The sequence below is a fragment of the Calonectris borealis genome, chromosome 3 (assembly GCF_964195595.1).
Source record: "Calonectris borealis chromosome 3, bCalBor7.hap1.2, whole genome shotgun sequence".
Classification (NCBI taxonomy): domain Eukaryota; kingdom Metazoa; phylum Chordata; class Aves; order Procellariiformes; family Procellariidae; genus Calonectris; species Calonectris borealis.
This window is the reverse complement of record NC_134314.1, coordinates 1,494,168-1,521,520: the sequence shown is the minus strand read 5'-3', so window position 1 is coordinate 1,521,520 and position 27,353 is coordinate 1,494,168. Positions and strand designations below refer to the sequence as shown.

The window sequence follows — 27,353 nt, the reverse complement described above, 5'->3', positions numbered from 1 at the left end:
CTTCCACTGGGTGGCACCCCCTTTCTCCCTCTTCGGCGAGCGAGACCGCTTCCCTGCGCTTCGCCTTCGATTCGGAGCCTCGGAAAATGCCGGCGGCGACACCGCTCGGGTGCTGCGGCCTGGGGGGGCCTGTGAGGGGTCACAGGGCGGCGGCAGCTCCGCGGAGGCTCCTCGCTGAAGTCCTCCCGTGGCCCCCAGACATACTGCGAGGGCCATTTATACCTATCCAGAAAAAATAATAAACTAAACTAAACTAAACTAAACTGTGCCCGGGCCCCCGGACGCCCTCCCCCCACTCTGGGCTGGAGGACCTCCGCGCATGCGCACACGGCGCGGGGCATGCTGCCAAGCTGCGCATGCGCAACGCGGAGTGCCAGCACTGCTGGGGCGGAGAACGCATGCGCAAGACCCCCCGTTGTCACCGCCCAGGATTTCTGCGCATGCGCAAAGCTCTTTCTGGCTTCAGCGCCCGGGGAGTTAGCGCATGCGTGTGGGGAGGGAGGCAGCGTTCGCACCGTACTGCGCATGCGGGATTGCTTCGTGCGCATGCGCCATGCCCCCCCCCCCCCCCCCCCCATCGCTGCTGGAGCGGGAGAGCGGCCACCGTGTGGAGCCCCGGGCCGGGCGGGCTGAGGAGCCGCCGCCGCCGCCATGGTGTTTTACTTCACCTCCAACGGTGAGTGGGCGAGGGGAGAGCGGCTAGAGGCCAGGCGGGGCGGGACTGTGGCGGGCTGGGTCCCGCCGCTGTGAGGGGGGCGCCGGGCCGCGCCCCTGCCCCGTTCCTCAGTGAGCGGGGCCGTCCGGTAACGGCACGTCCTCCTGCCCCTACCCTTCTAAACACCCCCGTGAGTCCTGTGGGTGCCTTTCTGCGAGCCCCTGGGCTGGGCTGAGGGTAAAGGACGCGGTTTGGGGCGGAATCGGCTGCAGCTTAAAGTCATTTCAGGAGGTAGGGGGTTCCCTGAGCGGAGGAGCCTCTTGTTATGGGTTGGTGGCAGCACTGGGTGAACAGCAGTACCGGTGAGTGACTGCTGAAAAGCTTTCTCAAGTGTACTGCTGTCAGGAGTTTGGGGGAAGGCTTAATGTGTAAATTGTCTCGTTATTTTTCCTTTAATATAGGCAGATCTCTTTTGCTTGCCCATAGGAAAAGATTAGCTGCTTCTGAAGCATCAGAAATCTGTGGTTTGATGCAATACGGGCTGATGATATGGAGGATAGTACAGGAATATTCCTTTTTGGTTTGCCCCCAGTCATTGCATTGGTGTGTAACCTGTTTGTGAAAGTTTCGGTATGTTTTTTACCCCTTGCCCACTGTATCCACAAGCTAGAATTTTATCACATTGCTTTTCTCAGTTCTAGAGAAGAAATTCCTTAATGAGAAGGATTTGAGTGTCTGGCTGCTTGATTTTCCTTGGACAAGGCAAGACTTAACAGTCTTGTGAATGTTTCTTAAACAAATTTGTTCCTGGGATTTGTTTAAAAACTTTTTTTCCTCTGTTGTGGAAAGCAAGGCCCTTAACACACCCGGTGAACAGATACGCTGGCCGTGTTGATCACTTAACCTGACGCTCTGATGGAAACATTTTCTGCGGATCATCAGGCTGCTAGTGAGAAGTTCAGAGACTTTCCTGGACGCAGGCCTTTGAGTGGGGAGAAAAGAGCCTGGCACGGTGCCTGGCAGACGTGTAGGGGAACTTGGGGGGTACTAGGAACAGACGAGCTGCAGTTAACTCTGCTAATGACGTGAACAATCTCCTGTGTTTTTAAACGATAGTTCTGCAGAGGGTTTCTGACACGATCTAATCAGTTTTGCTGCCAGAGAGAGGTCTACAATAAGACGACTGTTGCAGTTTGCCTAAAATATGTTGCACTGTTACTGATGTGCGTTAAGTCATATGGGTTGGAAGCAATCTCCTGCTCGGTTGTGTCAGTGTTCCCCCACTGTTTTGGCAGGATGGGCTTCATTTTCATGGAACCATCACTAATGCAACTTTATTTTTGAGCATTTAATTTTACACGTATGGGTAGTGCCTGTAGTCATGATCTCACATTCTCTGGACTCTACTGTGTCCAGAGTGGATTTTTTTTCCAATCTTTAACTCCCACAGGCATATCATCCTTTCATATTTTTGAAGTTCCGTTTCTTATAGGCTCATTACTAAATATAATTAAAATAGCAATAGGTTTCCTTTGAAAAGTGTTATCTGAGCTTCATGCTAGTGATGTGGGATTTCCGATAAAAATGCCCTCACAGAGGACTGGGTCAGTAAGCAGTTTGGGATCCAAGTCATTGCATTGTAGCACGTAAGTGAAGTGTGTCTACTATTTTATTGACTTTGAAAATACGAGATTAGGCACCGTATTTTCAAAGAATGCTTTCTGGAGGCAGATTTGGTCACCTGCATTTCGTTTGTTTGCTCTTAGTCTTGAATTTTTGCGCTATCAGTGAGCGACTTTAGAAATGCCGCTATGAATTCTGTTTGTTCTGCAACAGTATGTGAAAAATACAAATCTGTGTTGCTGCAGCAGGTTGTTTCAGCCGCTGGCCGTTATGGCGTGAAGCCGTCTGCGGAAAACCCGCTCCCAGTAATCCTTCGTGCTGAAGTGCACAGGTCCTCGTGAAGAACAGCTAAATTTCAGTGCAGCGCTGAGGCTTGTAGCTACGGCTGCAGCATTTGCTCACTCACAACATAATTGTTAAAAATTGTAGAAGCTAGAAACGTGACCAACTGGTAGATAGCGTTGCTGTGAAATTGGGATTTCCCTGTTGCCATGGACCAGAACAGAGCATTTGGGGTTTTTTAAGCAGGTTGCAGGTTTCTTCAGCAGGACTTCCCTGACTGCTCTGTGTCCGTCTTCCAGCTGTGCGGGCCTTTGGTCCACTGAAGGGACACTTGTTTGGTTTCCCAGAATAGGCAGTGTCTTCACTGCGTGATGGAATGAGCCCTAAAGAAGAGAAGGACATTGTTTTAAGTGTCCCAAAAGGGCACAGATGAGACAAACGAGTTTATGGAACTTCAGACTTCCCATTGTCTTGCAAATTTTAATCCTCCCAGGCTACCTGGGGGAGGTTCACGTTGGGCTTCTGGTACTTTGGGGAAGCAAGGGCCAGGCAGATGAGCTGTTTCACTCGGGGCCGCACAGAGAGTTAATCCCAGGCTGTAAATACGATGTCAGCCTTTCTGGCTCGCAGACGTGTGCTTAGTTGGACAGATAATATAATTACACAGATACAGTCTGAACCACCTGGATGTTGAGGGTGTTTTGCCCAGAAGGCTGCTCCTTGCTGGATAATCTTCCATGGGAAGTGGTGGAAACGCCACTTTCCAAAGTCCTTTGAAGCATTTGGGACAAAATCTGGAGGAAACGCAAAACAATCTTCCTTTGGCCCCCAGGAGGGAAGTGGGATGGATGGATGAAGCAGTTTTCATTCTAATTTCTGTGACCAAGGCTGGTGTGTTTGTCATTCCTTGCACAGTTTGTCCAAACCCCTTTTGATTTGTTTTCCTCTTTCTATCCCTCAGTCGTTCCTTCCGTTTACACCATTTACATGGGAAAAGATAAGTATGAAAGTAAGTACGTTAATGTAATGATGCCTAACTTAGATTTAGTTAGATTAGATTTAGATTTCTGGGGATTTAAGGTCATTTTGAAAGGATGTCTTTGTATGTGTTAATTGAATATATTGTTTGAAAACTTGTCCACCCTTGCAAGTGATTCTGACTTACCCCTCTGAAATCCACTGTGTTACTTTTAGTTAGGATAAATAAATTTTGTAAATCCTCTAGGCAGAGTGACTGCCTTCAAATACAAGTGAAAACTAAATTAACTGAAAAAAAACTGTCTAGAGAAAAATACTGTTTTTCAGGTTGTGTTTGAAAACTTTTTGCAAACCAACCGTCCGTTTCTCTGCTCAGTGTGTATTTTCCCCCCTCCAGTGAGCATTCATATGCCGTAGGTTTCCCATGCCCGTCCTTTCCCTCACGGTGAAGGTTACGGTTCTCTGTGCCTCCTGTTTCCACAGCAGTAGTTGATGTGAAACCCAGGGTGTCTCACTCCAAAGGAAAAGTAGTTGAAGACTTGCCCTGAAAGTCTCCCCCCATTAGACTGGTATTTGAAGAAACATATTTTCACTTAAAAATTTCAAAATTATGTGATGGAGGTGTTCCTGGCATACCTGTTTCTGCCATACCTGCGAGCAGGCAGGTGCAGCGTTAAAGCCCTTTTCTGTTTCTGCTCGATCGCCGCGCAGTGGCTGACCGACAGTGGAGGGTTCCTGCTTTTGTCAGGTAGTTTGATTTCTTGTGGATGAGGTCCTGGGCTTTGCTCATTAGTGCTTTTATTCCTACAGATGAAGACCTAATAAAGTATGGCTGGCCTGAAGATATCTGGTAGGTACTGAAACTCGCTGAAACACGTTGCCTTTTGTTATGCAGCTGAGTCGAATGATCCTAACAACCCTCCCCTTCAACAGTCTCTTTTTTCCAAGGCCACTTAGCAGTTTAAATGCAATCCCAGCGTGGAGATGGATTGCAGCAGACCCAGGTGCAGCTGTTGGGACCCTGTTGATTCTGAATTCATTCCCCTGCATCTCCCTCTCCATCCCCCGCTTTGTTCATCATAAGAGCTGGCCCTTTGTGAAGCTTTTTGGGTTTATCTGTGCATGGAGCTGCTGGAGTAGCGATAACTCTATACACGGATATTTGTGTTTCAGAATATAGGTGCTAGCTAGCGTGTTTGGGAGAAGGGCAGCTTGGTATTTGTGAGAGAGCATCTCCTGAGTCAAGCAAGTCCTGGGAATCCCCGTGCACGGGCAAGCAAAGCAAAAGACTAACAGAGGTCAAGGAGAGTGGAGGTACAAAGGTGTGAAATCATGGAGCAGTCAGACGGGGCCTGGGGATGGAGCCAGAAGTTTTTTGAGCTATGGTAAATGCTGTACCTGGAAAAAAACTGTTGTCTCCCAGTGCCTTTTCCTCTGTGTGTGCTTCGTGTCCCCCGTGTGCACTGTGGGCAAGCGCTGGCCTGTCCCATAAAACAGCCGTTGCTGTCTCAGGAGCTGGAGTCGGTGAGCAGGAGCAGAGGAGTTTGACATTTTGACTCCTGTTGGGTGACAGCCATGGCCAGGCAGGCAAAAGGAAGCGCTCTGACACATCTCAATTGGTTTTGGCTGGTAAGATCTCATTGGAAGAGAAAAACAAGAAAAGAGGAGTCCCCAGTCCTTTTAGCAGCAATTGGTGGCATCTTTGCTGGCTGGAGTAGTCCATAAACTTTCCAGACTGATAAGGTTTTTGAGATTTTTGGGAAGGAGTTTGCTTGCTTTCAGGCAGTATCGCACAGGCCAGATGTATCGCAGTTGCTGCCCTCTCCTTTGCTAACAGCTTCTAAGAAGAATCACCACGTGGATTGTGTTCCTTCTCGCTCTTCAGGGTGGCCTTTGCCAGGATGAGCTGAGGTGTCTTGGTAGAACTGGAGCTTCAATAGGTAGTAGCTAACATGCCCCGTAGAGGATGTTTTGTCAGCAGTCAGCTAACTGGCAAGGAGGTATTTTTTCTTTTCTAGCAGAAGAGATTGTACTTCAGCTGAATAACGCTTTGTAGTAGCAGTATCACATTCATTTTCTGTCTCATGTTTGTCCTATCACTACATAATTTAAGGTATGGCTATACTGTTACTTAGGAGTGACCTTGAGATTCGTCCTCAAATTGCCTGAACCATGAAAGTTGTCTTTCCCCATCTCTTTCGTATCTTGTAGCTCACACTGACATCATTCGATGTTGCTTTTTTCATATCCTAGTGCCATCTCAACAAAATATCGTAGGTCCTTTTGTGGTGGCCTCCTGGGAATTGTTCTCCTAATGATGTCTGGCACCCTTTAGACCCCTCCTGCTTAAGAGGGGTCCAGTGGAATGAGGGTAGGAGGCTCAGGAGGTACAAGTGAGAGTTCGTATATTTGTGCTGGAGCGTTTTCTATCTTGCAGCAGGAAGGAGAAAGTCCCGTTATATTAAAAAGAAAGTGGTGGAAAGAAAGTTTGGGAGGTGACATGAAATCAGTTCCCCCCCCTCTGTCCTTGGAAGTTTGCAGGGTTGGAGTGAGTGTCGATCAGGACAGGGCTTAAAAAACAGGTGATCATGGTAAAAACACCGTCAAGTTACAGAAGGTCTGGAGAAGGGGCGCCGGAGCCGCGAAGGAGGTGAAGAGCCCTGCTGTAAGGAGGGACTGGAGAGGAGAGCGCTCTTCGGTCTGGGGGGGAGAGGGCTGGGGGGGGTGATCGAGGCTTATGAATGAAGTGAACACAGAACTGGTGTTCACCTGCTGTCGGGACTGACCCACTGAAACCACTGGGTCCGGGGCACTTCCCAGACAGCATCGCCTCTTCCTGCTGTTGGAGGCAGAGCACTGGGCTCCAGGGACCATTCTGCTGACCACCGAGAAAATGCGATTTTTTTTTTTTTTGCTCTGTGAGCTTGAGACCAGTCATGTAAGTGGTGTAACTAGCAGTGCCTGCTGCAGAGTTCACGAGTTTGCTGTTTCTCTTAAGAATAAATAGGCAGACCAAAACACCACATGTGTAGGCTCATCCTGTGAGTGTTGCCTGCATGTGATATAACACTTAAAAGAAAAAAAGAGAGGGAGAAAGGGTTTTTATTTTTTTCAGTCTCCCCTTGAGAGGACTGATGTTTCTTGAAGGATAGGCTCTGGCTCCCTTGCCTGCTTTTAAACACATATATCATGAACATTTCTATACTTTTGTTGTCCATGGAGGGGCTGTTTTGTCACTTTTCATTAGGGCAAATGCCCTAATGGGCCACAAAAGCGATCAGGGGGGTGGAACACCTCTGCCATGAGGACAGGCTGAGCGAGTTGGGGTTGTTCAGCCTGGAGAAGAGAAGGCTCCGGGGAGACCTTATTGCGGCCTTTCAGTGCTTAAAGGGGCTTATCAGAAAGGTGGAGACAGACTTTTTTGTTGCAACAGGACAAGGGGGAATGGTTTTAAACTAAAAGAGGGGAGATTCAGACCAGATAGAAGGAAGGAATTGTTTACGCCGAGGGTGGTGAAACCCTGGCAGAGGTTGCCCAGAGAGGTGGCAGATGCCCCATCCCTGGGAACATCCAAGGTCAGGTTGGACGGGGCTCTGAGCAACCTGGTCTGGTTGAAGATGTTGGGGGGTTGGACTGGATGGCCTTTAAAGGTCCCTTCCCACCCAAACCATTCCGTGATTCGATGATCGTTAGGAAGTAAATCTTTCAGAACAGATCACCATCTCTTATCCTCTGTTAAATGTGCTTTTTTTATTCTGTAGGTTTCATGTGGATAAGCTCTCTTCCGCGCACGTGTACCTTCGGTTACACAAGGTAATCCTGTGACACGTATATTTAAAAACATTAATATTCACCCACATAAGAACTGCACGCGCCCGTTCTGCAGTGATTCCTGCGCACAAGACCATCTTTGCTCACGTGCAAAGTCTGCAGGGCTCCCTCAGGGTGCAGGTAACCACCAGTGTGGGGAGACTGAATTTACAGCCTCCGTTACCAAATAACGTGGGGGGGAGCAGGAATTTTAATGTGGCCCAACAGAACAAGTGGTTTCTGGCTTGACCCCAAGCGTGCGTCTAGGAACCATCACCCCACTAAAACAGGGAGAATACCTTTGAGGAAAGCAGGGTGCAAATCACTTGTGGTGCTTCAAGCCTCTCCTTACAAATGCCATGGAAGACTCCAGTCTTGTAAAATGTGGAGCGTAGAGGTCCTGGCTGTGTTTGCAGAGCATCCTGCCCTGCATCCCGGCCGTGGCGGGTCTTTGTGTGCTCGTCAGTCCCTACAGCCCCCCGCCGCGAGCCGCTCACCTTGCCTTGCTCTGTCGCAGGGGCAGACGGTGGATGACATTCCTAAAGAAGTTTTGATAGACTGTGCCCATCTAGTGAAGGCGAATAGCATTCAAGGTAATACTGATTCCCGGGAGGTCGGTGTGAGGTGGCGAGTGTTTCTGGTCCGGATGAGCATGTGTTTTTTGGATCAAACGTTTGTGACGTTTCTGCTGTGCTGCTCTCTGTTAAGCCTGTGCCTGCGGGTCTTACGGGAAGCAGATGTCGCTTGCAGCTGCTGGGGCTGCCCGTTATACTTTTGTAAGGAGGAATTTTAAATCTCTGAAATTCCTGTTTGTGCCTCCATGTGCTGTCTGAGCCAAGGAGGCCTTGCAGTCTCTTCTCTAACACCACCTTGGGGCCCCCTTCCATAGTAATCGCTCTTCTGGCAAAGACAGTCTCCATCTGGAGTTCGTTAACACTGCTGCAGCGCTCGTGTTACTGCAGAAAATGATGTCGTCGTGTTCTTCCGTTTCACTGTAACACTGGAAGGACTTCTCCGTTTTCTTCTTTCTTGCCTAGCTAGTAATGTTTGTGACAAGAATAACTGCCAGTTTCCATGCGCGTGGAAGACTTTAAGACCTCTTTCAGCAGGGAGAGAATTGAAATGTTTCCCTCCTTTCTTTCTCCCCTGCTTCCTAGGTTGCAAGATGAACAACGTCAACGTGGTGTACACGCCGTGGACTAACCTGAAGAAGACTGCAGATATGGATGTGGGGCAGATCGGCTTTCACAGGCAGAAGGACGTAAGTGTTTGCTGCAAGCCAGTGACGGTGACCTGGTGGCAGACTGTAACGTTTCCGTGTTAGGAGCTGGGTGGATTGTCTCCAGCATTTGCCCTAAAGCCAGGGAATCATCCGCTCCTGGAGCGTAAGAGAGATCCCAGGGGCATGTTTGGACTTACCTGAACATCACCTGAAAATCCGTGGTTGAGGGTCAGCCTGTAGCAGAGCCTGTACGGCATGTGTTTCCAAACTGCAGCACGGTGTAGCTGACGAGTCGTTGCTGATGCTGAATGCTATCACGTGTTAGTCTGTGCTATTCGCTTGAATTTATCTCCGCTGAAATAATCTCTTATTACAGCTGAAGGGCCTGCATATGAGCAGTCACTTTAGATCACAGGCAGTAGCGTAATCACACGTCTGGAAGTGCTCGGGACTTGAACTCGCTGTGGGAAGGAGGGCTGCGTGGGGTCCTGGAGGTGTCTGTCGCTGTGTTCGCTCTACTGTCTCTGCTCCGAGAGCTGTCTCACCCTGGTGCAGCCTCTGAATTTGTTAACCCCGTTAAAAGGCAGAGCAGCTTAGCTTTGGTGTAGGGAGGAGCCAGTGTACTAAGCTATTCCCAAGCCTGACCTAGTGTCCACAGATAATGTTATGCTTAAGTTGTAGTTATGTAGCTTGGCTGCTGGGAGAGAAGGCTCTCTAGAGGCGCGGTTGTTTGAATAAAACAGGTCTGTACCGGGGCAAGGAATGCTAAAAACCCTGCAGTCAACAAGCAGCACGTGAGCTTCTCTTCCCAAAACGGTCTGCAGAGACCTCCTGCCACCTCTTCAGGAATCGGCAGAGACCGGTTCTTGTCTCTTGGCCTCCCTGTTGAGGCATGTGCCAAGAAACAAAATTAGTAATGCTTATGTACTTAGCAATGCTTATGCTTATTAGCTATGTGCTTCTGAGTGTTGGGAGCGGGCCTCTTTTTGCTGTTACACAACCTGCTGAATAGGCCTCGGTGGCAGTGATTTTCCTTAGCATCTGTTTTTGTGGGATTCAGCCATGTGTAAAGTGGGAATAGGGTGTTTTCTTTCCGTTGAGAAAGTGCCAGAATAAAAGTATTTTTTTATAAGGATCACAGTTCTTTGCACTCCAAAGGTGAAAATGCTGACAGTGGAGAAGAAGGTGAATGAGATCCTGAACCGGCTAGAGAAGACAAAAGTGGAGCGCTTCCCAGACCTGGCTGCTGAGAAGGAAGCTCGGGACAGAGAGGAGAGAAATGAGAAAAAAGCCCAGATCCAAGAGATGAAGCGGAAGGAAAAGGAAGAGATGAAGAAGAAGAAAGAGCTGGAAGAACTTAGGTAAGTAATGAATTGTAGTGCCAGCTTCTAACTTCTGCCGTTTTCATCGGCACTGGGAGAGAGTCACGGGTCAGCAGTTCTGTTTAATTGTCGGCCCGGCGTTACTCAGTGTTCAGCTGACCTGCTCTGGCATAGACGACTGCATGGCCCAGTGGTTTCCTTTGTCTTTAGAATAAATGCATTTTCCCCATTTCTCCTAAAATAAACCTGGCTGTATTGTTAAAAGAAAGGACTGTGTCTTTTCAAACCTGTCCCTAACTTGGGTGAAATTGGGCAAGCCACTTGGCGCGCTCTGTCGTTGGGATGGGAGCAATTGCTTCCAGCTTTGCGCGAGCCTTGGAAAGCACTGAGCCCTCGCTAGAGCTCTTCAGCTTCCTCTTGCATCACTGATGTTAACTAAAACATGTGTGAATCCTCAATCGCACGCTCCTTTAAACACAGAATGAGGGATGGTGTTTTGAAATGTCATATTGACCTTTCTGTCTGTGCATGTGTGAGCTTGTTCCTTAGTACTGGCGGCCCCGTACAGCACTGAACGTTTCCGCTGGCTGGCCCCAAAAGCTCGCTTTTAAGCTTTAGTAAGTCGTGTTTATCTGTAAATGACGGTGAAACCGGAATTTGAAAAACTCCGTGATTTCCTGAGTGGTTTAACACACGGAGAGCTCAGAAAGGAGAGCTTAGAGAAGCAAACTAAACTGAGAAGTCACCAGCAGGCACGTCTGTGCTACAGGGTAGGGGGTCGCCTGCTTACTTAAACTTGCCCCAGAGCTGCCTCTTGGCCGTCCCCCAAAGTAAAGGATTTTCTACCTTCCGGGATGATCTGACTGGTAGTTCCTGAACAGTGCTGTGGAGGAGCAGTCTGCGTAGCGTCTGGGCTTTCGCTGGTTGTTTTAACTAGCCAAAGAGTATGAGATAAGCAAATACTTGTCTAGCCTGCCTGAGTTCAGAAAGGAAAAAAAATTGTTTTTCTGGTACTTGGTCCTGTTTTATCAAAACGCCTCTCTGTTGGTGGGTTTTGAAAACATACCACGCAAGATAATGTAATTTCCCTTCCAGGAGCTACTCGTCATTAATGAAGGCTGAGAACATGTCCTCCAATCAGGTAAGAGCTGGCTGATGCCCACAGAAACCTTTCAGAGATGGCTGAAATTCAATGCGGGATCGTGATGGTACAGCTCCCGCATTGCAGTCTGGTTTTGGCGACTCCTGCATGACGGAGCACATCTCCGTCACCCCTTCTGGGTGAAGGACGTTGGCACTCTCCTCTGCTTTCCGAGAGGGCCCTATTGCTTGTGTGTCAGCCAGGTGGAGCCTGTGCTGCTGGAAACGTGTCCCCTTCCCGCCCAAGTGAAAGAACAGGTAGAGCTTTAAGTGGGGCACCAGACTCGACTCTCCTTGTGAGCTGTTTGGGCATAACCTGGCTCGTGAGCAGAGGAGGTCTCCCCAACGGCAACCATGACCTGCATATGCCACCTTGTTACTTCAAGGGAGGGGGAAAATGCACATTTTTAACAAGAAATAACCGGAGGTGTATGGACAACAGTTTGGGGAGGGATGAACGTAGGTGCTTAGGGGAGAAGAGGAAGCCTGAAGGGATGTGCCTGCAGAGAGCAGGTGTCAGCCCGGGGACTGGAGCCCTATAACATGGCTGCAGTCTGACGTGGAAGGGGAGCCAAAGCGGAGAGGAGGACAGGCCAGCAGGAGGGAAATGAGGAGGTGGATCGCAGGAGGGCTGGGGGGTGAAGTTCAGAAGAGGTCCTGACGTGCACTGGATGCACCTGTGCTTTGCCTGAGGTCTGGCATGTCTGCAGCTTCCTCCTTGTGGGACCTTGGGCAAACTCATCTTGGAGCTCCTCTGAGTGACCCTCAGCTTAAAATCCACCTTTTGCATCCTCGTCCCCGACTAACTGTTTAGAGCGAGTGGTTTTCAAGAATTCGTGATCTTCCTCCTGGTTGGTACGCAGATCCCCTTTGAAACTTGAACCGGGGTGAAGTATGAGCGTCTCCTGACACGCACGAGCAGGCTGTGCCCGTGTAGTGACACTTGCCAGGGAGAGGGGCGGTGGAAATGCTGTGCAGGGGGTCGTCTCCTCTCAGCACCTGACCCCCACGTGATGCCAGGCCGCTTTCCTTCTCCCGAGTTGGAAAGAAGCTCAGGTTGTGATACGGCGATGGTCCACGAGGCTGCTTGGTGAGAGCCTGGTCTCTGGTTCCTCCCAGGTCACAGCCCATGGGCTGCAGTTTCGGGGAAGGGATGCATCACAGGGACAGCAAATAGTCACCGCTGTTTCACAACGCAGAGCCTCACACGGGGCTGTTCCCGCTCCAGAGCTGCTGTTATGCGTCTGGTCTGATTTCATGGTGTTTGTACTGAAATGGCAGGAAACCAGAATAAATGGCAATTCTGAAATCCTGCTGAATGCACCATTTCACCATTTTCCGTTTTAACGTGCACAATGATCCTGATTTGTCTTTCTTCCCACAGGATGGCAACGATTCCGATGACTTTATGTAAATAAAGTCTCTCTCCTTTCTCAATCATGAGGTGGTTTGGGATGTCTTAATATGTCACCATCGCTAAGAATGCCAAAAAAAACCCAAAAAAGTGAACTCTGACTCCATTTCTTCAGAACCTGGTTGGTTCTCCCGGCAGCCTGACCAGCTCTGTGCCATGGACAACTTCTGAAGGGAGAAGATCTATATGTCTGCACATACATCTCTTTTTTCAGGGACGTGGGTGGAAGGAAGCAGAATTGACTTTCAGTTCTATAAAGACAATGATATTTATTCTAGAGAAGGGGTTGGTGTAGCTTTTAATTCAACAAGATTTAAAGAAAAGAAAACAAATCGTACTGTCTCACCGCTGTCCCGGCAGCGGAGCGTCTCAGAAACGGTTGCCATTAACTCGCTGTCACTGGTACGTACGCGAGCCCGAACGCGACGCTGCTGTCTGCATAACTCTTCTCTTCACGCTGGCGATGGTCAGCAAAGCTGGGGGATCCCTCTACAATTGGGGGGTGTAAATTTGGAGCAGCTCACGGCTGCTTTGCAGACCTCCCCGGCCCTTGCTGGCACTAAATCTGGTGGCTCCTCGTTAAATACAGAGCTACAGACGATGAAGACGGAGCTCGGCTGATGTTGCAGCCTACTTGAGCGCATGACCACGGGCTGTGATACGTGCCTTCAGCACAGCATGAGAATAACCCGCGGTGTATTTTCTTTTAAATTACGCTTGATTCCTGGGCTGTTCCTTGGAAACCTTCTCTGGAGAGAGAAGTTTGTGAAGAAGAGTTGAGTTTTGCGCAGCGTCTACGCCTGTCCAGGCCAGAGCTCTTGCCTGAACGCTCTGTAAGGTTTTGTGGATAAGTCTGTACGAAACGGTCACGGTAAACCTTGCACCCCTGTACATATGTCACGATTAAATTCATACCATGCTGGTGAAACATGCTGCTGGGGGGGAGTCGCCTGGTGTGCCGGCACCTCTGAGAAGGCGTGGAGCTGTGAGGGTCCGCAGAGTTGCTCCTCGGGCAGCAGAAAGCCATGCAGAGCGGGGCCGTGCTGAGGGGGGGGGACAGCAAAAGTCTACGAGGTTTTGGGGTGCATCTCCGGATGTTGCAAACTTGCCTGCAGCCTCGACACGGCGGGAGCTGGGGGAAGAGCATCCTCCACCTCAGTGCAAAGCGAGGATGTCTCCTGGTGCAGGGGGGGATTTTGGGGGGGGGGAGAGGCAAAAGGGAGGCGCACCTTAACAAACTGAAATCTTAATCTGAATTTAACAGTCTCATCAGAGAATTACTGAGTTACTACAGGAGAAAAAACCTACCCTGCTACGAGGCAAGTCCCAATAATAGTACACTTAAAGTTACCTTACGTGCTTCCCCGCGTCTGCCCCCTTCCCCCTGGGTCCCGAGGGTGTGGGGTTGGGGCCCCCTGGGTCCAGGCCCCTCTCAGCCCCCCATTCCTTGCTGGGAGGAGGAGGAGGAGGATGTGCTGTGCATCCTCCTGCTGCTGGTGTCCTGAACCTGAACCCAGGGTGACCCCAGCTAATGCCGCCCCAAGCTCTCCCCAGTGTCCCACCTCTTTAGGGACCTGGAGGGGGGTAAACCACCCCTGGGCTGATGGGGAAACTGAGGCACGCTGCAGCGTGGTTTTCTTCCCCCTCCCAGCTGCCCTGGGCAGAGGCAGGGGAGAAGCCAGGAGTCCGGGAGGTCCCTGCGGTGCAGGGCCGGGGGCAAGGAGCCGGGGGGGACCCCGCCTCGCCCCACAGCCTCGACGCCGCCGGGCCTCCCTCCTCCTCACCATCAATGGGCCCTTTCATGGGACGCGGGTGTTGGCCGGGGCCAGCGACCTGAACGCTGGTCCTGAGCTGCAACGCCCGCAGCCCTGCAGCTGCAAATTGTTGTGCTTGGCTGCGGCACCCGCCGCGGCGCCCGCCCGGCGGCTCCGGTGTCCTCCGGCATTTATCGATGGGCCTTGTCCCCTGTGCATCACTGCCGTGGGCTGTGGGTCCCCAGCACCCTGTGGGGTGTGTGTCCCCAGCACCCTGTGCATCACTGCCGTGGGCTGTGGGTCCCCAGCACCCTGTGCATTGCAGCCCACGGGGCTGTGGGTCCCCAGCACCCTGTGCATCACTGCCGTGGGCTGTGGGTCCCCAGCACCCTGTGCATTGCAGCCCACGGGGCTGTGTGTCCCCAGCACCCTGTGCATCACTGCCTGTGGGGTGTGTGTCCCCAGCACCCTGTGCGTGGCTGCCATGGGGCTGTGTGTCCCCAGCACCCTGTGCATCGCTGCCTGTGGGGTGTGTGTCCCCAGCACCCTGTGCATCACTGCCGTGGGCTGTGGGTCCCCAGCACCCTGTGCATTGCAGCCCACGGGGCTGTGTGTCCCCAGCACCCTGTGGGGTGTGTGTCCCCAGCACCCTGTGCATTGCAGCCCACGGGGCTGTGTGTCCCCAGCACCCTGTGGGGTGTGTGTCCCCAGCACCCTGTGCATTGCAGCCCACGGGGCTGTGTGTCCCCAGCACCCTGTGCATCACTGCCGTGGGCTGTGGGTCCCCAGCACCCTGTGCGTGGCTGCCATGGGGCTGTGTGTCCCCAGCACCCTGTGCATCGCTGCCCATGGGGCCGCATGCCCTCAGGCTCCCTGTGCATCGCTGCCTGTGGGGTGTGTGTCCCCCAGCACCCTGTGCATCAGCACCCATGGGCTGCACGTCCCCAGCACCCTGTGCATCGCTGCCTGTGGGGTGTGTGTCCCCCAGCACCCTGTGCATCAGCACCCATGGGCTCCATGTCCCCAGCACCCTGTGCATCGCTGCCCACGGGGCCATGTGACCCCAGGCACCCTGTGCATGGCTGCCTGTGGGCTGTGTGTCGTGAGCACCCTGCACATCAGCACCCATGGGGCTGCCTGTCCCCGAGCACCCTGTGTTTCACTGCCCGTGGGCTGCGTGTCCCCGAGCACCCTGCGCATGAGCACCCATGGGGCTGTGTGTCCCCGAGCACCCTGTGTTTTGCTGCCTGTGGGCCGTGTGTCCACGAGCACCCTGTGTTTCGCTGCCCGTGGGCTGCGTGTCCCCGAGCACCCTGTGTTTCACTGCCTGTGGGCTGTGTGTCCCCAGGCACCCTGTGTTTCGCTGCCCGTGGGCTGCGTGTCCCCGAGCATCCTGCGCATCAGCACCCATGGGGCTGCGTGTCCTCGAGCACCCTGTGTTTCGCTGCCCGTGGGCTGCGTGTCCCCGAGCACCCTGCGCATGAGCACCCATGGGGCTGTGTGTCCCCGAGCACCCTGTGTTTTGCTGCCTGTGGGCCGTGTGTCCACGAGCACCCTGTGTTTCGCTGCCCGTGGGCTGCGTGTCCCCGAGCACCCTGTGTTTCACTGCCTGTGGGCTGTGTGTCCCCAGGCACCCTGTGTTTCGCTGCCCGTGGGCTGCGTGTCCCCGAGCATCCTGCGCATCAGCACCCATGGGGCTGCGTGTCCTCGAGCACCCTGTGTTTCGCTGCCCGTGGGCTGCGTGTCCCCGAGCACCCTGTGTTTCACTGCCTGTGGGCTGTGTGTCCCCGAGCACCCTGTGTTTCGCTGCCCGTGGGCTGCGTGTCCCCGAGCACCCTGTGTTTCGCTGCCCGTGGGCTGTGTGTCCCCGAGCACCCTGTGTTTCACTGCCTGTGGGCTGTGTGTCCCCAGGCACCCTGTGTTTCACTGCCCGTGGGCTGCGTGTCCCCGAGCATCCTGCGCATCAGCACCCATGGGGCTGCGTGTCCCCGAGCACCCTGTGTTTCGCTGCCCGTGGGCTGCGTGTCCCCGAGCACCCTGTGTTTCGCTGCCCGTGGGCTGTGTGTCCCCGAGTACCCTGTGTTTCGCTGCCTGTGGGCTGTGTGTCCCCAGGCACCCTGTGTTTCGCTGCCCGTGGGCTGCGTGTCCCCGAGCATCCTGCGCATCAGCACCCATGGGGCTGCGTGTCCCCGAGCACCCTGTGTTTCACTGCCTGTGGGCTGTGTGTCCCCAGGCACCCTGTGTTTCGCTGCCCGTGGGCTGCGTGTCCCCGACCATCCTGCGCATCAGCACCCATGGGGCTGCGTGTCCCCGAGCACCCTGTGTTTCGCTGCCCGTGGGCTGTGTGTCCCCAGGCACCCTGTGTTTCGCTGCCCCTGGGCTGCGTGTCCCCGAGCACCCTGTGTTTCGCTGCCCGTGGGCTGTGTGTCCCCGAGCACCCTGTGTTTCGCTGCCCCTGGGCTGCGTGTCCCCGAGCACCCTGTGTTTCGCTGCCCGTGGGCTGCGTGTCCCCAGGCACCCTGTGCGTGGCTGCCCAGGGTGGGACGTGCTGGGTCCACGCCGTCCTGCCACGACGCTGTTTAGGACAACCCGTCGGGAAGGGCAGGGATGGCGAGAGGCCGCGCAGCCCCGGCCACCCCGCTCCCCTCCGTGCCCACCCCCCCGCCAGCAGCCGCCAAGAATAACCCCCTGGAAGGCGAGCGGGCCCGGCTGCCGTCAGCACTTCCCGCCCGGCCCTTCCCCGCCTCCGCTCCTCGTTTATTTATTAATCCTTTTGCTCCCGGCTCTGAAATCCGATCGCCCACCCTCGCCACCACCCGGAGAGCGCAGCTCTGGCCGGTGCCAGGGGGAAAACCCTGCCCTTGCACATTTTTCGCAGGCCCGGGGGAGGGGGCGGCCGCCCAGCCGCAAACCCCGGCCCCGCCGCTGCCCGATGTTGTGCTAAGGCTGCTCCCCGGCCAGGTGTGCCGGGGGTTTGGGCAGGGGTGAGGAGGTCGGGGGGGGGGGTTACGGCACGGCCAGGTCCTACCTGCTTGGGGGAAACTGAGGCACGGAGCGGTGGTGGGCACGGCCGAGGCTCCGGCACCCTGCAGCGTGCCGGCGGCGGGGGCAGATGCACCCAGTCCGTTAAGATCCCGCGGGTGCGCTGGGTGCTGCGGGTCGGCGTGGAGGAGGCAGCACCCACTCCTGGCACCCGCGCCCCGAGCAGCACCCACAGCCCAGCCGTACGCCCACGGAGCGCTCCCCCCCCGGCCCTCGTGGACGTGTCCCTGCCACAGGCGTGGGTGATAATCGTACGGGGACTCACCGCGGTGCAGCACCCACGGCACCAAGGGCCCAGGACCCCGAGATGGGCTGGCATGGCGCCCAGCACCGGGCAGGTTTGCAGGGTGCCCACGTCCCCCCCCAGCACCGGGCAGGTTTGCAGGGTGCCCACGTCCCCCCCCCAGCACCGGGCAGGTTTGCAGGGTGCCCGTGTCCCCCCAGCACCAGGCAGGTTTGCAGGGTGCCCGCCCGTGTCCCCCCAGCACCGGGCAGGTTTGCAGGGTGCCCACCTGCCTCCCCAGCACCAGGCAGGTTTGCAGGGTGCCTACATGCCCCCCCAGCACCGGGCAGGTTTGCAGGGTGCCCGTGTCCCCCCAGCACCAGGCAGGTTTGCAGGGTGCCCGTGTCCCCCCAGCACCGGGCAGGTTTGCAGGGTGCCCACCTGCCTCCCCAGCACCAGGCAGGTTTGCAGGGTGCCTACATGCCCCCCCAGCACCGGGCAGGTTTGCAGGGTGCCCGTGTCCCCCCAGCACCAGGCAGGTTTGCAGGGTGCCCGTGTTCCCCCCCAGCACCAGGCAGGTTTGCAGGGTGCCCACGTCCCCCCCCAGCACCGGGCAGGTTTGCAGGGTGCCTACATGCCCCCCCAGCACCAGGCAGGTTTGCAGGGTGCCCACGTCCCCCCCCAGCACCGGGCAGGTTTGCAGGGTGCCCACGTTCCCCCCCAGCACCAGGCAGGTTTGCAGGGTGCCCACATGCCCCCGCCGCACCGGGCAGGTTTGCATCCCGTCCCTAGTCACCAGCTTGGGGTACGCCCCCAGCAGCCCCCCGGGGGGGCTCAGGACTTTCTCCTGGCCCCCTGAGCCCCAGCAGGATGAACCCAGCCCTGCCCAGCCGCTGCCCGGGGGCCTGTCAGCCTGTGCCCCATCTGTGTAACGAGTTGTCAGGTCTCTGCTCCCCCGCCGCCCCCTGCGCAGAGCCCTCCCCACCCCGTGCTGCCTCTCCAGCCACGGCAGCTACAAACCAGGGCCGGGGCCGTGTTCATAACCAGCCCCCGGCTGTTTCTGCCATGAAAACAGGAAACTGCTTTGCCAACAGCAATAAACCGCCCGGCCGGCCGGATCCTGTGCCCCGGGCAGGGCTGGCTGGGCAGGGCCCGGGGCTCCCCGAGCTGGGGCACCCGGCGGCCGCAGGGGACGGGGACGGCGGGGCTGGCAGCGGGAACGGCCTGGCTGTTATCCCCAGCGCCGTGATGCTCTTGGCACCCCCGCCCCGGCTTGGGTACCTGGGGCCTCCGGCCACCCCCCTGCTCCGGTGGTGTCCCCCCCATAGCCGGGCCTCGGGGACCCCGGGTGTGGCTTGCGGAGGAGGTGACACCGTTCCCTTCGACCCCAGTGGCCCATCTCTGTTTGGGAAACTGAGGCACGGAGTGGAGCAGCAACGCACCTTCCCGGTGGTGGTGGGGGTCCCATCTGGGTCAGCCCGGGGGGGGGAGCCTCCGGTTTGGGGGAGAGCCGAGAGCCCCGTTTCTCACTGCTGAGCGCATGGGGGGCCTGTGGGGATCCCTGCGGGGGGGAGCGTGGCCATGGTGAGCCGGGAAGGGGCTCTGCCGGGGGGCGAGGTGGGGAGCGGGGTCCCCATCAGAGACCAGCGCTCACACGGCACAGGTGCACGCTTGCCCGCGCCTGCATGCACACGTGTGCACACATCTATGGGCACCCTCTGCGTGTGTGCCTGTATGTGTGTGCACATGCCCACACGTGCACATGCATCCTTGCTCATGGACACACACTCATGCACACGCGTCCTCACTCATGCAAACACATGTGCAGTCATGCACACTCATGCACATGCATACTTGCTCATGCACACGCACACTGACCTGTGCACACACGTGCACGCACATGCACATGTACACTGACCTATGCACACTCAAGCACACACGTGTACACACATGCACACGCACACTGACCTATGCACACATGTGCACACATGTGCACACACATGCACATGTACACTGACCTATGCACACACATGCACACACATGCACATGTACACTGACCTATGTACACACATGCACATGCACGCTGACCTATGCAACACTCATGCACACACATGCACGCTTACTTGGGCACACTTGTGCACACACACACTGACCTATGCACACACGTGCACACATGTGCACACACATGCACACGCACACTGACCTATGCACACACGTGCACACACATGCACGCTCACTCGGGCACACTTGTGCACACACATGCACACATACACTGACCTATGCACACACGTGCACACACATGCACGCTCACTCGGGCACACACATGCACACACACACTGACCAATGCACACACGTGCACACACATGCACGCTCACTCGGGCACACACATGCACACACACACTGACCAATGCACACACGTGCACACACATGCACGCTCACTCGGGCACACTTGCGCACACACACACTGACCTATGCACACACATGCACGCTCACTCGGGCACACTTGTGCACACACACACTGACCTATGCACACACATGCACGCTCACTCAAGCACACAGGGGTGCAACCTGCTTTCCCCCACCACTCGCACCCCGCCACCAGCGGCAGTTTGGCTTTGGGTGCTCCCCCGGCGCACCCCCGTCCCCCCACCCCAGTGTCCCCAGTGCAGAGGCCGCCTGTCCCCATACAGCTTTATTGTGCCGGGAGTACATTGGGGACAGAGCGCAGGGTTGGGGGGCACGGAGGTGGCTGGGGGGGGGGAAGGGCACAAACCAGCTGCACCCCGTCCCGCGGGGACCCCCCACCCCAGGGCCGGGAATGGCCGAGCCCAGAGCCCGGAGCCGGCAGCATCCCTGAGAGCCGGGGACCAGCCCCGGACCCTCGCACTGGGGGGGACCGGGACCCCTCCGCCCCCCCCGTCCTGCGAGGCTCTGCCTCGCGCCCCCACGGGGGATGCTCTGGGGGCCCGGGGGGCCGGCAGTAGGGACCCCCCCGTCCCCATGCCAGCTCGGCCGCCCTGGTGCCCTGGCTGGCAGCAGGCTGGGTTACTGTCCTGGGGGGCCGGGGGGGCCTGGCAGCCCCGGGGGGCCTCGCAAACCAGGGTCTCCCTTGGGCCCCGTCGGGCCAGCCTGGCCCACAGCCCCGGGGGTCCCGGGGAGTCCCGGTTTGCCCTGCGGGCCGGGGGGTCCCACTGGCCCTGGCACCCCGGCTGGCCCTGGGGGGCCAAGGTCTCCCTTGGGTCCCCCCTGTCCCCGGGAGCCGGATTGCCCGAAGCTGCCCTTGGCACCCTTGGGGCCGGGGAAGCCTTTCAAGCCCAGGGGACCCCTTTCGCCCTGAGGACCGGGGAGTCCCGGGGGGCCGGGGGGGCCCTGGGGACCCGGTGAGCCCAGGCTGCCTGCGTCGCCCTTCTCTCCTTCGATTCCTGGGGGGCCCTTGACGCCCACGTCGCCCTTGAGGCCGCGGGGGCCCGGGAGGCCCGGCACACCTGGGGGGAGAGGAGGGGGTGAATAGGAAGCACGGGGGGGCAGCACCCCGAAACAGGGAGAGAGGGGGATGCCCCAGCCCTGCAGCCCTTGCTAAGACCGGGATCAGCTGAGCCCGGCTCCCCCAGCCCTGCAGCCCTTGCTAAGACCGGGATCAGCTGAGCCCGGCTCCCCCAGCCCTGCAGCCCTTGCTAAGACCGGGATCAGCTGAGCCCGGCTCCCCCAGCCCTGCAGCCCTTGCTAAGACCGGGATCAGCTGAGCCCGGCTCCCCCAGCCCTGCAGCCCTTGCTGTGGACTCCAAGGGCACTGCCCGAGGGCACGGTGCCGCGGGGGCCACCGCAGGGCTCCCCCTAAAACCAGATCCAGGAAGCGGCCAGGCTCATAATGAGGGCACCCTGTACCGATGCAGATGTGGTTGCCACATGGCTCCAGGCTGGGTGGCCCACGGCAGAGCAGGAAGCTGCCGGGATGCCCCTGGGCTCCATGGAGCCGGTGGTGGAGCCGGGACAGCCCCGCTGCTCCCCTGAGTGGATGGAGATGTCCCCGGGCCACCAGAGCCACCGGGGGAAGCTTTGGGCACCCTCATCCATGCCCTCTCCACCAGGAGCAGCAAGAGGGGTCACTGGCACCAGTGTGCAGGCCAGCCGTGCTGGAAGGACATGGGTCACCTCCCTGCTGTCCCTGTCCCCCCATGCAGGGACAGCTCTGCAAGGCGAGTGCACGCAGCTCCAGGACACCTCTACGTCCATGGGCAAGTGTCTGGGTGCCTTTGTGTGCATCCCAACACCGCCTTGGCCTCAGCAAAGATGGTTTGGGTCCTCCACGGTGCAGGATGCTCCCAAGGGACCCAGATCCCACCCTGCTCAGCCACAGAAGAAACAGCCCCCAAAATTGCCTGCCCAACACGCCTGGCCCCAGCCCATCCCCGGGCAGGGCTCAGGCTGTGCCCAGCAGGATGCACCTCACCTCGTAAGATGGTGATGTTTTTCAGCATCTCCCCATGCCGGACGTCCACCACCTTCATCTCCTCCATGACCATGGACAGGTTGCGGATGTCAAAGTCCAGCCGGGCGCTGAGCAGGCTGTAACGCTCCCGCAGCAGGTCCGTGGTGCCCTGGACCAGGCTGAGGGACTTGTTCAAGTAGTAGAGCTCCTCGGCGTGGGTGTGGAAGCCCAGGGTGCAGGAGAGCCGCACGTCATCCAGGTAGCGCAGCATGCTGTGGACGTGGCTGTCGGTGGCGTTGATGTTGGCGAAGATGGTGCTGATCTCGATCTCGTGGGAGGTCATGCGACCTTCCAGGGTCTCGAAGCGCTCGGCCGTGCGGTTCTGCGTGTACCTGTTGTGGTAGCGCAAGTCATTCATGTTCTCCTCGTGGTCATCCAGGAAGGAGGAGATGTTGTCCAGCTGCAGCTGCAGCCCCATCACCTGCAGCACCAGGTCATGCATGCTCTCTGAGTTCTGGCCAACCTGCCGAGCCGCTGCGCCGACACTGCCTTGGATGTTCTTCACCAACTCGCTGGTCTTGGAGGAGGTGGCCCGCAGCCCGCCAAAGAGGCGAGTGTAGTTCTGCCATTCGGTGACGATCTTCTGCAGCGTCAGCGTCTCCTCGTCCGTCTTCCTCTGGACGACCTGGATCCAGTCGGAGGTCTGCCCCAGAGTGAAATTCATCTGCTGCATGGCTGCTCGGACATCGTAGCGCTCCTGGGCCAAGCTCTTGAGAGAGTTGTCTAGCTGGGAGGTGACAACCTGCCAGCCCCCAACCTGGGCCAGGAACTGCCCCAAGCTTTCGTTGACCTGCCGGATGGAGAAGGAGCAGTTGTCCACCTCGCTGGTGATCTTGTTGCTGGTGGACGAGAGCTGGTTGTGGGTCTGGGAGGTCCGGTCAAGCAAGATTTCTTGAACCAAAAGCATCTTCTGGATCTCCTCCAGCTCGCCCTGCAGCTTGGTGATCTCCTGGCCCAGCTGTCCCGTCTCGTGGCACAAAGAGCAGTTTCCTGAGGTCTTCTCATCTGAACGAAGGGCAGAATGGTCTGTTACCTGCCCCCGTCCCTCCCTGGGCCTGGAGACCCTCCCGCTGAGGACCAGAGCGGAGGAAGGTCCATCCCTGCAGACCCTGGAGATGGGCATCACAGAGCCATGGCTGGGACAACCCTGATGCCACCAGCCTGCACCAGCTCCCACCCTCATCCTGCTCCTGCCACCCCTGTGCAGCAAGTTCCCCCAAAAGCCCAACACCCACCAGCCCCACCCTTGGGGTTGTACAGTCGTCCCTCCCCAAAACCCTGGGAGATAAGTGGGGGTTTGGCTCTGAGGGAGCCCCAGGACCTGAAAAGTGGAGATGCTTCAGCCCCTGGCTGGCAGCACCGAGCAGCTGAGGTCCGCTCAGCTGGAGGGACGCGCAGTGCCAAAGCCTGGAGAAGACCACCAGGTCCGGGTGCAAGCCACTCACCCAACCCCTGGAGATCCTCCTGGATGGATACGATCTTCTTCTCGTAATAGGACTGGGCTGAGCTGATGTCGTTGGAGATGGAGTCGACTTTCTTGAACACTGCGGAGGAAAGGTGGGGGTTCAGGGGAGGTGGGCAGGCGCTGGGATGTGATCGTCCTCCACACCTTTCCTCCGGCCTCGTTCCCTGGCAAGGAGGGTGGCCAGGCCTTGAAGAGTCAGGTTGGGTGGCTGGTGGGTGCTGGCTCCACGGGGTGGATGTCCCAAGGGGCTTTCGGGTTCGGGGCTTGGCTAAGGTCTACAAAGCATCTCCAGGGCCCCAGCCCCGGGGAGCACACCGTCCCTCTGCTGAGCCTGGGAGGCTGTTTCTTGCCCGTGGAGGTGATGGGGTGGCAACTTCTGGGCTCTGGGGTGGTTCCTGAGGTCTCCATGGGGGTGAAGCCATCCCCCAGCGAGGTGGCATCACGCACGGGGTCCCACATGCATCCCAGCAACAGGTCAGGGGGAGCTGGATGCTCCTCTCCATGCCTGGGTGCTGAAGGTGCTTTGGGGGATCCCCAGTATCCCCCCGAGGAGGGCAGGAGGGAAGGCAGGAGCTGGACCTCCCCACCCTGCCCGTGCTCACCCAAGGCAGCCAGCACGGTCACGGCCACGATGAGGAGGATGGAGAAGATGTAGAGGACTTTGACGGCCGTCTGGAGGGAGAGGTTCTTCTGGCACCGGCTACAGCTGGTCCGTGCCCTGCCTGAGCGCAGAGAGGAAAGGATCAGGCCCTGCCGCACCCCCTGCCCACCCCGGGGGACGTCCTTACCGCTCGGTCGATAGCTGAAGGTCGGCATCTCCTCTTCCTCTCCTCCCACCGGCTCGTCTTCTGAAAGCCAACGCAGGAGGGACCTGAGCTGCCTGCGCCAGGGGCCCTGCCTGCTGCCCGCGCTCTCCTGCTCCCAGCCCCGAGGTTGCCGGTGGTCCCTGGGGACGCCTGCCGAGCCTCGCCGTAACCCGGTGTCCCCGGGGAAAAGCTGGGAAGCCACATGGGAGCCATCACTGCCTCCCTCAGCTGGCCAAAGCCCGGTGGCACCAGCCCGTGGGGACGTGTCCCTGCGCGGAGATCATAAACTTGGGGAAATGTGCTTGAATTTGGCCAAAAAGTGGGTGATGGAGCAGCTGACGGCTCCTGGCTCCCAGCCCGAGGGGCTTTGTGGCTTCCCATCTTCTTGCAAAAATCATGGGAGCAAAGAAAACCCACGTGCCGCCCCAGCCGGCAGCCAGCCCGGACCCCCATCCCGGCGGGGGGCAAGTTGGGGTGCTCCCGCAGGGTGGGAAACGCCGTGGGCTGGATCCCACCCGTGGCTGCGGCACAGGGGATGCGCTCAGCACCGGTACCCGAACCCGAAGGTGCCTGGGGCAGGGGGTGGGTGCTTCCCTCCCTGGCTCCCCAAAGCTCTCCAGGAGCTGTGCCGTGCCCGAGAGCCCCCCGCAGCCCCCCGCAGCCCCCCACCAGCCCAGCCACCCCCTCCCCGGGGCCTCCCCGACCTCCTCGCTGGCAGAAGGAGGGTTTCCAGCCGGGGGTGCCGCAGGGGGGCTGCAGGCACGGCCGGAGTGACCGCGGCACCGGCATCCCCTGCTTTATACAGCCCGGGCTCCCCCCCGCGAAGGTGGGGGGGCAGGAGAGGGGCTGCAGGCGGGGGGTGGGGGGGCTCGCTGGGTCTGAGGCAGTGGCAATTTCCTCCGTCCTCCCTGGCACGGCCCTTCGTTTTTCGGCTGCCCCAAATTTTGCTTTTCTGCCCCATGGAGTCAACAAGTGATGGGCTCTGCGCAAGCGGGGAAAGCGCTGCCGCTGGTCTGGGAGCCCTGGAACCCCCCCCAGCCACTCTTGTCCCCCCACACTGATGTGGGGGTCCCTGGCCATGGCCAAAGCCGGCTCAGCTCCCGGCCGTGGGGAGATGCTGCCCGTGGGGAGCAGGAATGCGGTGGGCTTCGGGGGGTGCATCCACCCGGTGCCGGCTGCCCCCCAGCTCCGCTGCCCGCTCCGGCACGGCCGTCCCCTCCCGTCCCCTGTGCCACCAGCCCCGCTCCTCTCCCCACGGCTCCAACCCCCCCCCGGGCTGCCCCCCCCTCACCTCTCATAGCCCCCGAGCTGGGGGGCGGTGGGTGCGATCCTGCACCGACCCAGGCCTCACCGCCCCGGTTCCCGCATCCGCCCCGGCACGTCTCTTCCCGGTGAGCGTCAGCGAGCGGCCAGCATGGCCGGGACTGCTCCCCGCCGCCGGCCCCCCGTTCCCAAAACTTCCTGGGGAGCCTTCAAAAGCAACCACGGTGGTGGAGCATCCCCATGGCCAGCCGCTCGCCCATGGTCTCTGCCCACGCGGGATGGGGACGGGTGACGGGTGACGGCAGAGCCCGGCCGGGCTGGACGCTGGCCACCAAAAGGCGAGGCGCTGGGATATGTGCTGGAGAAGAAAGGCTGGTCCCGCGCCCGCCCTCCTTCCCTCCAGCCCTAATGACTAACAAATGTCCGACCAACGCCGTGCCGTGCTGTGCCGAGCCGTGCCGGCCTCGCTCAGCGGCGTTTGGGGGGCCTCGAGTCTGGGGAAGGGGTCCTGGTCTGGGGAGGGGGTCATGGTCTGGGGAGGGGGTCCTGTCTGGGGAAGGGGTCGTGGTCTGGGGAAGGGGTCCTGGTCTGGGGAAGGGGTCCTGGTCTGGGGAGGGGGTCATGGTCTGGGGAGGGGGTCGTGGTCTGGGGAGGGGGTCCTGGTCTGGGGAGGGGGTCCTGGTCTGGGGAAGGGGTCGTGGTCTGGGGAGGGGGTCCTGGTCTGGGGAGGGGGTCATGGTCTGGGGAGGGGGTCATGGTCTGGGGAAGGGGTCCTGGTCTGGGGAGGGGGTCCTGGTCTGGGGAGGGGGTCGTGGTCTGGGGAAGGGGTCCTGGTCTGGGGAAGGGGTCCTGGTCTGGGGAGGGGGTCCTGATCTGGAGAAGGGGTCCTGGTCTGGGGAGGGGGTTGTGGTCTGGGGAAGGGGTCCTGGTCTGGGGAAGGGGTCGTGGTCTGGGGAAGTGGTCCTGGTCTGGGGAGGGGGTCGTGGTCTGGGGAGGGGGTCCTGGTCCCGGGAAGTGGTCCTGGTCTGGGGAAGGGGTCGTGGTCTGGGGAAGGGGTCCTGGTCTGGGGAGGGGGTCCTGGTCTGGGGAGGGGGTCGTGGTCTGGGGAGGGGGTCATGGTCTGGGGAGGGGGTCGTGGTCTGGGGAGGGGGTCGTGGTCTGGGGAAGGGGTCCTGGTCTGGGGAAGGGGTCGTGGTCTGGGGAGGGGGTCCTGGTCTGGGGAGGGGGTCGTGGTCTGGGGAAGTGGTCCTGGTCTGGGGAGGGGGTCCTGGTCTGGGGAGGGGGTCGTGGTCTGGGGAAGGGGTCGTGGTCTGGGGAGGGGGTCCTGGTCTGGGGAGGGGGTCCTGGTCTGGGGAAGTGGTCCTGGTCTGGGGAGGGGGTCGTGGTCTGGGGAAGTGGTCCTGGTCTGGGGAGGGGGTCCTGGTCTGGGGAAGGGGTCGTGGTCTGGGGAGGGGGTCCTGGTCTGGGGAGGGGGTCGTGGTCTGGGGAAGTGGTCCTGGTCTGGGGAGGGGGTCCTGGTCTGGGGAGGGGGTCGTGGTCTGGGGAAGGGGTCGTGGTCTGGGGAGGGGGTCCTGGTCTGGGGAAGGGGTCCTGGTCTGGGGAAGGGGTCGTGGTCTGGGGAAGGGGTCGTGGTCTGGGGAGGGGGTCGTGGTCTAAGGGCAGCGGGGCTCAGGAGTCTGACTCAGGGAGATGAGGGGCTGGGGTCAGCCTTGGGGGTTTGGGTACATGCATCTGGGTCAGGGACATGGGGAGATGGGTCTGGGGTCTGGGGCATGGCCCCTGGATCTGGGTCAGGGACATGGGGACATGGGGAGATGGGTCTGGGGTCCGGGGCATGGCCCCTGGATCTGGGTCTGGGACATGGG

The 27,353-nt window shown here is 58.4% G+C and overlaps 2 protein-coding genes across 6 annotated transcripts; one reads left to right on the top strand and one right to left on the bottom strand.

Annotated features, from left to right (window-relative positions):
• The first annotated feature begins 574 nt into the window (after positions 1-574).
• On the top strand, positions 575-13,374 carry CCDC25 (coiled-coil domain containing 25). 3 transcript variants are annotated; one of them, XR_012672837.1, is made up of 9 exons: positions 575-676; positions 3,522-3,569; positions 4,349-4,388; positions 7,300-7,351; positions 7,866-7,941; positions 8,506-8,609; positions 9,712-9,931; positions 10,988-11,033; positions 12,417-13,374. XR_012672837.1 is itself a non-coding variant. In XM_075144778.1 (9 exons), the coding sequence occupies exons 1-9, from the start codon at positions 652-654 to the stop codon at positions 12,444-12,446; spliced, it is 624 nt and encodes a 207-aa protein (XP_075000879.1). In that variant the 5' UTR covers positions 575-651; the 3' UTR covers positions 12,447-13,374. The 3 variants fall into 3 exon arrangements, 2 of the variants coding, with proteins under 2 accessions (XP_075000879.1, XP_075000880.1); XM_075144778.1 differs by having other exon boundaries at positions 9,729-9,931; XM_075144779.1 differs by lacking the exon at positions 3,522-3,569 and having other exon boundaries at positions 9,729-9,931.
• A 6,770-nt stretch (positions 13,375-20,144) lies between these two features.
• Positions 20,145-25,776, bottom strand: SCARA3 (scavenger receptor class A member 3). Of its 3 annotated transcripts, XM_075144751.1 has the most exons (6): positions 25,517-25,775; positions 24,208-24,267; positions 24,022-24,141; positions 23,400-23,498; positions 21,916-22,959; positions 20,145-20,950 (listed from the first exon to the last, which is right to left on the bottom strand). In XM_075144751.1, exons 1-6 carry the CDS (start codon positions 25,521-25,523, stop codon positions 20,511-20,513), a joined length of 1,770 nt encoding a protein of 589 aa, XP_075000852.1. In that variant the 5' UTR covers positions 25,524-25,775; the 3' UTR covers positions 20,145-20,510. The 3 variants fall into 3 exon arrangements, with proteins under 3 accessions (XP_075000852.1, XP_075000850.1, XP_075000851.1); XM_075144749.1 differs by having other exon boundaries at positions 24,022-24,267; positions 25,517-25,776; XM_075144750.1 differs by lacking the exon at positions 25,517-25,775 and having other exon boundaries at positions 24,022-24,285.
• Positions 25,777-27,353: the final 1,577 nt, after the last annotated feature.

What these genes read in the sequence shown, in the direction of transcription:
- CCDC25 (XM_075144778.1), top strand. Translation starts at nt 652, where the DNA reads ATGGTGTTTTACTTCACCTCCAACG. An exon ending in TGTACCTTCGGTTACACAAG is followed by an intron (nt 7,352 to 7,865) that starts GTAATCCTGTGA and finishes GCTCTGTCGCAG; the next exon opens with GGGCAGACGGTGGATGACAT. An exon ending in GCTTTCACAGGCAGAAGGAC is followed by an intron (nt 8,610 to 9,728) that starts GTAAGTGTTTGC and finishes TGCACTCCAAAG; the next exon opens with GTGAAAATGCTGACAGTGGA.
- SCARA3 (XM_075144749.1), bottom strand. An exon ending in GACCGTGCTGGCTGCCTTGG is followed by an intron (nt 23,499 to 24,021) that starts GTGAGCACGGGC and finishes TTTCCTCCGCAG; the next exon opens with TGTTCAAGAAAGTCGACTCC. An exon ending in GGAGGATCTCCAGGGGTTGG is followed by an intron (nt 22,960 to 23,399) that starts GTGAGTGGCTTG and finishes CCCTTCGTTCAG; the next exon opens with ATGAGAAGACCTCAGGAAAC.